Source organism: Schistocerca gregaria, chromosome 4 (genome assembly GCF_023897955.1).
Source record: "Schistocerca gregaria isolate iqSchGreg1 chromosome 4, iqSchGreg1.2, whole genome shotgun sequence".
Classification (NCBI taxonomy): Eukaryota; Metazoa; Arthropoda; class Insecta; order Orthoptera; family Acrididae; genus Schistocerca; species Schistocerca gregaria.
Genome location: NC_064923.1, coordinates 668,837,920 through 668,847,883, shown reverse-complemented (window position 1 = coordinate 668,847,883; position 9,964 = coordinate 668,837,920). Strand labels below are relative to the sequence as shown.

At 39.7% G+C, this 9,964-nt stretch overlaps 1 protein-coding gene across 3 annotated transcripts in view; it reads left to right on the top strand.

Annotated features, from left to right (window-relative positions):
• Nucleotides 1-9,964, top strand: part of LOC126268189 (F-box only protein 11) — a 53,939-nt gene that overhangs the window by 25,443 nt on the left and 18,532 nt on the right. For all 3 annotated transcript variants that reach the window (XM_049973796.1, XM_049973797.1, XM_049973795.1), the window contains exons 6-7: nucleotides 7,090-7,393; nucleotides 7,493-7,796. In XM_049973796.1, the coding sequence (XP_049829753.1) occupies nucleotides 7,090-7,393; nucleotides 7,493-7,796 (608 nt within the window). The remainder of the gene's footprint in view (nucleotides 1-7,089; nucleotides 7,394-7,492; nucleotides 7,797-9,964) is intronic.

Genomic DNA, 9,964 nt, shown 5'->3' with positions numbered 1-9,964 from the left:
ACACTAGATCGCGTGTTGAATTCTTTGCAAAGTAACAATGAAACTTGATGTAACACCCTGCTTTATTTCTTCTTATTCATTATTGTCATCACCAGCTCATACTTACACTTCTTCATAAGCATTTCACTTGCATAAATCTTGAGTATAGCAGTCGAGGTGTCATCATTATCAACAAACACTGTCAAGGGATGTCGCATTTTCAGAAATACTAGTTTCGCTGCTCCAATTTTCTTCTAGAACAATGTTGTCTTCAATAGCAACTGATACACTGCAACTCACCTCTGTTGACGAATTTAAAACACTGTGTTATTACAGAATTCCAGGTAGCAACAAACATTTGCATAGCCTTTACAACATAGTCTGATCACTTCCTTCCTTCCTTCCTTCCTTCCTTCCTTCCTTCCTCCCTTCCTCTCAGAGAATGAGATAAACTTCTACACAACTGCTGCTCTGTATTTGGCTTTAACAAAGTGTATTATGCCCAGGTCCATAGGCTGCAGATAACTTGTGCTGTTAGGGGGAAGGAAAACATCATTTACATTCCTCAGAAATTGTGTTGCCTTGGGATGTAGAAGGTATAGGTAAATAATAAGTAAAATTTTCGTTCCTGCTGCACTCCTCCTGGCATCTAAATGCCTGAAAGTTCTAAAGATTACTGACATCTCCAGGGACTGCTTTTGCTCTCAGAAGTACCAAATATAATATAGTCCTTTTTTATGTTTCTGGAATTAATTTTTCCGACGTTTCCTACATATTTTATCGCTCCTGTCACATGTTCTATGTCCACAATGTTAATTCGCATCCGATTTTCCGTCAACGTATCTATAGTTTCCCACAATTTATGCTTTAGGAAAAAAAAAATCACAAAGAAAAAACTGACGTAAAATGACACTGGCTGTCAAGTAGTGTTTACAAACATTAGGTGGTTTAAGTTTCTTGACAGCAGGGTGCTCTGTTCGGGGATTTGAATTGGTAAACATGTAAAAGTTGGAACTATTAGTACGAATCTCCTGCCACTCCCAAGCTCTACTGTGCATGCGCAGTTTCGTGATTGTTGTGATTGTCAAGGATACCTTTGTTGAACCATATTCACTGTGTTTCGTCATTACACCACTTGCAGTGCTAGTTGACACCTTCACTAATTTTGCATTGCTCAAATGTTTTTGGTTTAAGCAAAGTGCCAATTATATATTTTTTGATGATGAGAAAAACGTGTTTTGACAATGCAGTCTCGTTGTCTGGTGCAGTATTTATGTATATATTTGTTTGTAATGTTACACAAACAATTTGAGTGATTGCTTTTGTGTGTGTGTGTGTGTGTGTGTGTGTGTGTGTGTGTGTGTGTGTGTGTGTGTTGGGGGGGGGGGGGGGGGGGGGATGTGTGATTTTCTACATAACTGAGGAGGCACAGTACTTAATAACCTCAGAAAGATGACCACAGTGCAAGAGACGCAGAACAACACATATGCGAACATAACACAAAATACTTATGTAAATATTTGAACTTGACAGTGAGATAAAATTCTTGAAACACTTCATGCTAAGCATAAAAAGATATATAACTCGTGCAGTGTTTCATTATTTAAGTAATGAATGATTGCTGCAGGCTTTCCAAAAAAAATTATGACATATGAAATTGAGTCTAACTGTTTCTACTTACCTGACAGTTATTGGTTGCAGTTACATCAGTGGTTTTTAATAAATAATAAACCGTCACTAGATAATAAACAATTCCCTGACAAATATTTTGATGCCTATTATATACATATACCTACATAAAGTGTGAAAATGTAAGGGGATAACTTATACATAACTGTTACAGCTTAAAACATTATTTCCCACATTTTACATTTTCATGCATGAAGACACCTGAGAATTAATAGTGGCATTAAGTTTTCACTTCAGTCAGTATTTAATCTGCACAAAATAGTATCGTAATCTGGTCTTTACCATTTTACATTTAGAGCGACATGTATACTCCACAAATCACATTTAAACGCCTGGCACCCTCACAATAATTTTCTATTATTTCAATCTTGTACAGTGTGTGGAAAAAACGAATACCTATATCTTTCTGTACTAGCTCTGATTTCTCTTTTTTGTTATGATGATCGTTTCTCCCAATGTTGGTTAGCATCAACAAAATATTTTCGCATTCGGAAGAGAAAGTTGGTGATTGAAATTTCGTGAGAAGATTCAGCTGCAGGGAAAAATGATTTTGTTTCAATGATTTCAACCTCAAATACTGTATATTTCTGTGACACACTCTCCCCTGTTTCATGATAATACTAAATGTGCTGCCCTTCTTTGAACTTTCTCGATGTACTCTGTCAATCCTATCTGGTGGGGATCCCACGCCACACAGCAGTATTCTAAAAAATTTATATTTAAATGTTAGGAAGCCTTTTTTGGAATGTATTTGTGAGGAGTGTAGCCTTCAGCAATGATGAGAATAGAAACATTTGAAAGGTTGCTGAAAGGGCAGGTTTGGTCAAATAACTAATGAAAGGTGTTAAATTGAAATGAGGTAAAAGAAAATATGGCACAGCTCAACTAAACGAAGGGATTGGTTGACAGGACACATCCTCAGGCATCGGGGAATTTTTGCTGTGATAGTGGAGGTGAGTGTGGGGCAGTAAAAATTGTTGAGAAAGAACAAGAGACTACAGTAAGCAGGTTCAAATGGATGTAAGTTGCTGTAATTAGCCATAGGTGGCTTAAGAGAATTACACAGAAGAGACTAACATGATGAGCTGCATCAAACCAATCTTCAGACTGATGAAGATGAAGATGAAGAAGAAGAAGAAGAAGAAGAAGAAGAAGAAGAAATCTATTCCATCCACCTGCCCTTCCAAGACTTGCCATCCCTGGAAGAATGAGACTTTGTCATTGGCTGATCTCAAAAGTTGTCTTTCCTTTCCAAATTTCTCCTTGGTTTTCTTCACAGCTTCTCAATGTTCGGATTAACGTGCCAGACAAACTACAATGCTATTTCACTTCTGTCTGAATTACTGCTTTCTTTGTGTGTACCTCTATTCTTATAGTTGCTGTCTGGTTTCTGTATAAGTTTGGAATAACCGTTCACCTCCCTGTATTTTATCACTGCTTCTTGAATTTTAGAGTGTAAAGCCCAGTCAGTATGGTCAAAAATCTTATCTAAATTTCTAAATGCTGTAAATAGGCTTGCCTTTATTTGACCAGTCTTTTAATATAAGTTATAGTGCCAGTATTGCCTTGTGGAGCCAACTTTTTCATTCTTCTGTTAATAATTTGTGTCGTCATATAGCTACCCTTACTTTTTAAACTGATGGTGTGTCAAATTTGTATCCCTTATGTGGATCCTCTCTTCCACCTTTCAGATTTACTTTCTTTGCTTAGTACTGGCTTGCCATCTGAACACTTAATATTCCCCTAGCTGCTTCTCTTTTCTCCAAAAGTCTTTAAAAATCCGTGGTTGACATCTCCCTCCCTCCCTCTCCCTCCCTCTCCCTCCCTCTCCCTCCCTCTCCCTCCCTCTCCCTCCCTCTCCCTCCCTCTCCCTCCCTCTCCCTCCCTCTCCCTCCCTCTCCCTCCCTCTCCCTCCCTCTCCCTCCCTCTCCCTCCCTCTCCCTCCCTCTCCCTCCCTCTCCCTCCCTCTCCCTCCCTCTCCCTCCCTCTCCCTCCCTCTCCCTCCCTCTCCCTCCCTCTCCCTCCCTCTCCCTCCCTCTCCCTCCCTCTCCCTCCCTCTCCCTCCCTCTCCCTCCCTCTCCCTCCCTCTCCCTCCTCTCCCTCCCTCTCCCTCCCTCTCCCTCCCTCTCCCTCCCTCTCCCTCCCTCTCCCTCCCTCTCCCTCCCTCTCCCTCCTCTCCCTCCCTCTCCCTCCCTCTCCCTCCCTCTCCCTCCCTCTCCCTCCCTCTCCCTCCCTCTCCCTCCCTCTCCCTCCCTCTCCCCTCCCTCCACCCCCCCCCCCCCTTGTCATGCAAGCTTCTACAGCCTCACATTTATTCTTGAACCATACCTGGGTAGCCATTTTGACTTAGTTTTATTTTTTAGATGTCTGATATTTCATTTCATCTGCTTCATTTGGTGCATTTTATATTTCTTCTTTTTGTCAATTAAATTCAGAATTTTTAATCGAAGGATTTGTGCTAGGTCTTGTCCTTTTGCCTATCTGATCCTCTGCTGCCTTCACTATTTCACCTTGGAAAGCTACTCATTTGGCTTCGATTGTATTTCCTGTTTTAATCCATCATTGCCTAATGCTCATTTTGAAACTGTCGGTCACATCTGGATTTTTCAGTTTATACATGCCCTATGTTTCTGCAATTTCTTCTGTTTTAGTCTCTTCCTTACCTGAGAAATAATTGTTAAAGTGTTGATACAGGATAAGATGCCTCAAGTCTGTTAAAAAAAATTGTAACCGAGAATCGTTTACTTTGTGGTCTTACTTGACACCAAGAAGAAAATATGGTTAACAATGCGGAACAAAATGTGCACTTGATGTAAGAAATTTTGTGACTTAAGCTACTATTCTCAAATTTTTGAAGAGTGCTTCAAGATATGTCATCATTTAAAACTTAACTTTTAGCGCCATTTGTGTGCAAATGCTTACATCGATAATGGAAAGTTATCATTCAGTATTAATAAATTATGAGAGAAGGTAACAACTCCCTAAATAATAGAGGCATTGGTTCGTTGACAGGCACGTAAACTGTACTAAAAACTTCACTAGCTTTCATCCAAAAGCCTTCTCTTGTTTATGTGCCTGTCAGTGACTCAGCATTACTACTGTTTGGTGAGTTGTTAACTTAGTTCTTAAAGTATTACAATACATTTTATGATCAAAACTTGCCCTATTTCTATGCACTTTTAAGTTACTTTATTCCCAGTGCGAAAATGAAAATTGTCTCACAATAGCCAGCCAATTTTCTGTGGCTGATAACCATAGGCTGTGCATTGCATGTGTTTGCTGAAAGTGTTTTATGTCTGGTTTAATGTAGAAACTCATTTTGTACAAATTAATTCATTATTGGCAGTCATTATGTTATCTTATTGGTTCCATTATATTGAGAAACCGGCAGCTGTATTTAAATTCCATAACAACTTAATGTGAAGATTACCTGGAACATAACAGGGAGCAAATGTGAGGATACTATAAGTAGGTGCCGAAAAATTTTGCGTTTTGCGATAAATGTGAAAAAGTTGTGAATTCTGCCTCAAAATGCGAAAACACAATATTGCATAATAGACACAATTTTATAGCAAATTGTATCTAAATGAACTATTTCATCAGGGATTATTTGAAACAGTTTTATTTTCTGCATATAAATATTGAAAATGCAACCAATTTTCAGCTAGGGGTATCATAAATCATCTGGCAAAACCCATTTTGGAAAGATAATGTGCATAAGAACCTGTTTCCAAAACAAAAGGTGCACAAATGCAATGACATATCAATGTGCTTGATCTGGTGCCATGGCAGTTGTTGGTGGTTGATTGCCGTATTTAGGACACACGTCGCATAATGCAACATAGTACTCGGCTGTGGGGTCTAGCATTCTATAAGAAGAAACCTGTACTTTTTTTGTTAGCAAAAATTCAAAAGTTGTTATAATGCGGACACTTTGATTCGGCAAATTAGGTGGCCAATGTCTGGACCAGTGATTGCATCAAATACTCCTAGAGATCGGACCTGAACTACATCATTAAAAATATCTGCCAACAAGCAGTTGTACGATAACTTTTCCTGAATGCATTGTGTTGTGCATCACTCATTTTCTTTTTTATTTTGAAATGAATAAAGCAACTAACACTGCTCCATCACAGATTCATAATACAACCAGAAGAGATCAGTGGTCCCTGTGTCAGTGTGACTTTTGTAGAATATGGGCATAGCCTGCTGCTCCCTGTGAGGGAGGTGGGGCTTGTTTCCTCACACCAGTCCCCTTGCCCCTGGGAGTCAAAATTGTTGTTTGTTTACACTTCTGGTCGTCTGTCACTATGCAAGTATAGTGTCATCCCTCTGCATCTCAGGAATTGGAAAACAAAATTTGTCACATTTTTTTTAGTGCGCCGAAATTATGTCTCTGACATCAAAATAGTTACTTTTGGTACTATGTTTACACTAAGTGCCTTGTCAGTGCTATCTGTAGCATTGTCAAGCAAGAATAGCACAACTATAAGTGTGTGTGTGTGTGTGTGTGTGTGTGTGTGTGTGTGTGTTGGGGGGGGGGGGGGTGGTTTCCACTAGCTATTAATGAGACCACAGCTTTTTCTAAGTGTTATCTATAGCCGAAATGCGTTCTTTTGAAAGTTATTCTATTCTTTGCTTTCAGCAGCACGCACTGTTTTCTTTCTCTGGATTCGAAAGAGTGGCAGTTGTAGTTGTTTCCTGTAGATCTTGGTATATGTTTCCCTTATTATTTTTGTCACAGGTCATTATATTTTCGAAGCCACAGATAATCATTTGATGACTTTTGACAAAGGTATAAGAGGCCCGCAGTTATCCCTTTCTTCCTCAAAATAGCGTTGCACATCATACACATGCTGACAGGATTGGCTCTTTAAGGTGATGCACCAACCTATGTTCCTGTGGCTTAAAGAAGAAGCCATACTTCCACATAAGTATGAAATTAATACTACCACACTTCACACCATACTGTTAACATCAAACTGAATCAAATGAGGAGTATGCGACAAATGCCTTGCGGTCGCCAGTGTGTGTAGCATTATGCGCAACCTTGAGTCTTAAGGGTGGTAACATAGCACCATCACCATAACTCTTATGTTTACTTATTCCATAGTCGATTGGCGCTGGTGTCCTCTCTACACAATGTGCTCCATGTGCACAAAATGTCAGGGACGTTCGTTGTGTGTCCTTATTGCACATACAGTTTTATCATTGATTATGTTGAAATGAACTAAACTGCTCTGGCATCTTCACTTCATGTTTTATTTGTTGAATTGAGCACAGCTATTTACAGGGGAAAAAAAACAAATGTGGTGACATTTGTCTATTTTTAATGAAAACATCATAATCAGTTTATTTTGTTTTACTTGTTTGTTTTCTTATCATTATTAAAAACTAATTTATTTGGTTTTTCATTGGTAGGGATATTTTGAAGCAAATGATATTCACAACAACCGAATTGCTGGCTTTGAAGTCAAAGCAGGTGCTAACCCAACAGTGGTGCATTGTGAAATTCATCACGGCCAGACAGGTGGTATATATGTCCATGAAAATGGGCTGGGACAGTTCATTGACAACAAAATACATTCAAACAATTTTGCTGGTGTTTGGATTACATCAAACAGTAACCCAACAATACGCAGAAATGAAATCTACAATGGCCATCAAGGTGGAGTTTACATATTTGGAGAAGGTAGAGGTCTCATTGAACACAATAATATATATGGTAAGTTGAATTGACATTGTTGTTAGAAAACACACATTTTCTTCATATAAAAATTTTCCATAAAAGTTTATACTTTGTAACTATCTTCTGTTTTGCCAGGCAATGCACTTGCAGGGATACAGATTCGCACAAACAGTGATCCTATTGTAAGACATAACAAAATTCATCATGGGCAACATGGTGGTATTTACGTTCATGAAAAAGGGCAAGGGTTAATAGAAGAAAATGAAGTGTATGCCAACACACTTGCTGGTGTATGGATTACTACGGGCAGTACACCTGTTCTTCGAAGAAACAGAATCCATTCAGGCAAACAGGTTGGAGTGTACTTCTACGACAATGGCCATGGGAAATTGGAAGATAATGATATTTTCAACCACCTCTATTCTGGTGTCCAGATAAGGTAATAGCAAAAGAAACTGTTAGCTAAGTAATTTATGTCAATGTAAACTCAGTCATTAAAAGTAATGTACAATCTCAAGTCAGACTCACTCTTCTTCTTCACTCACTCACTCACTCACTCACTCCGAACTTTTGTGTTAATCTATTTTACAAAAATTGCAGTGAATTTGTGACAGTCTTCTAACAGTAAACACAGTCACATGCTCACTAATTTTCTATATGTTGTCAAGTATTGAATCGTACTCAAACACCCACTCTCAACTAAGACACAGTATGTGTGAAAAATTACTAACTGAAAAATTATTAGCTCTAGGCCTCTGTACATACTGTAAGTAATATTGTCTTTTCCATTTATACATGCACAGCTCCTTATGTTTCGGCTACAATAATCTTAAATTCCTCAGTGAAAATGTTTCTGTTCTTCACAGGAATAATTAGTCTGCCAACAATCTTCAGTTTGAATTGTTTAGCAGTCATAATATTCTAGCTAAACCCATTATGCTTACTTGTTATAATTGTATGCAGGTACTACCTTTCATTAATTCAGTCTTAACTTGATAATGATGTACTCTGATCTTATAGGGGAGATGCTGAGTTGCAGATAGGCACAACAAAAACTGTCACACAGAAAGCTTTTGGCCATAAAGGCCTTTGTCAAAAGTACAAGCATGCACACACACAAATGCAACTCTCACACACTACCCCAGTCTGGCAGCTGGAGCCAGACTACTAACAGCAGCACATGATGGAAGAGGCAACCAAGTGGGGGTAAGGAAGATGCTGGTATGGGGAGGGGGAGGGATAGCAGTGTAAGGGTGGGGGGCGGCAAAGTGTTGTTGTGGGAGCATGCAGGGATGAGGTGGAGAGAGGGCGGGGCAGAGTGTGGGTAGTGGAAAAGCAGAGTAGTAAAAAGATTGGGTGCATTGGTGTAATAGAGGCCTGTGTAATGCAGGAATGGGAACAGGGAAGGGGCTAGGTGGGTAAGGACAATGTCTAACATAGGTTGAGGTCACGAGCGTTACAGGAACATACAGTATATTGCAGCGAGAGTTCCCACCTGCGCAGTTCAGAAAAGCTGGTGTTGGTGGGAAGTATCCATATGGCACAGGCTGTGAAGCAGTCACTGAAATGAAGGATGTCATGTTTGGCAGCATGCTCAGCAACAGGGTTGTCCACTTTGTTCTTGCCACAAGTTTGTCAGTGGCTTGTTGGTTGCTATGCCCGCATAGAATGCAGCACAGTGGTTGCAGCTTAGCACGTAGATCACATGACTGGTTTCACAGGTAGCCCTGCCTTTGATGGGATAGGTGATGTTTGTGACTGAACTGGAGTAGATGGTGGTGGGAGTATGTATAGGACAGGTCTTGCATCTAGGTCTGTTATAGGGGTATGAGCCATGATGTAAGGGGTTGAGAGCAGGGGTTGTGTAGGGATGGACAAGTATATTGTGTAGGTTCAGTGGATGGCAGAATACCAACGTGGGAGGAGTGGGAAGGATAGTGGGAAGGACATTCCTCATTTCAGGGCACAACGAGAGTTACTCGAAATCCTTGGGGAGAATGTAATTCAGTTGTGCATTCAGAATGACTGTAGTCACATGTATTAGAGTTGCATTTGTGTGTGTGTGGGGGGGGGGGGGGGGCTACTTTTGGCAAAGGCCTTGTTAGTCAAAAGCTTATTGTGCGACAGCCTTTTGGTTTCACCTATCTGCGACTCAGCATCTCCGCTACATGGCGAGTAACAGCTACCCTTTTCATAATATTGTTACATTCCATTCTGGATTTTCCATTGTGTGCATTCTGATCTGTTATGTGTAGCTGTATTCTATGCTGTTATGTGTAGCTGTATTCTATGCTGTTATGTGTAATTGGGATAGTAAGTCTATCCACAATACTCTGAAACCACTTTACACATAGTATCTTCGTTGTGGTGTGTGTTGAACTTTCTGTAGTGAAAATTTCAATCTTATTATTGTCTTTGTTGAAACCCCATTTAAAAATAATTTCCTCCTTAGACAGAAGAGTGATTGACTCAAAATGATTCTCAGAAATTGGGGAACATTCATTAATCCATAATTTTAGAGATATTGTGTAAAGAATGTTATGGGGGTGTTCTTCCCTGTGTACTGCAGTCTCTTCCCAGTGAATGTTGTGAGAACTTCTTGCTTAT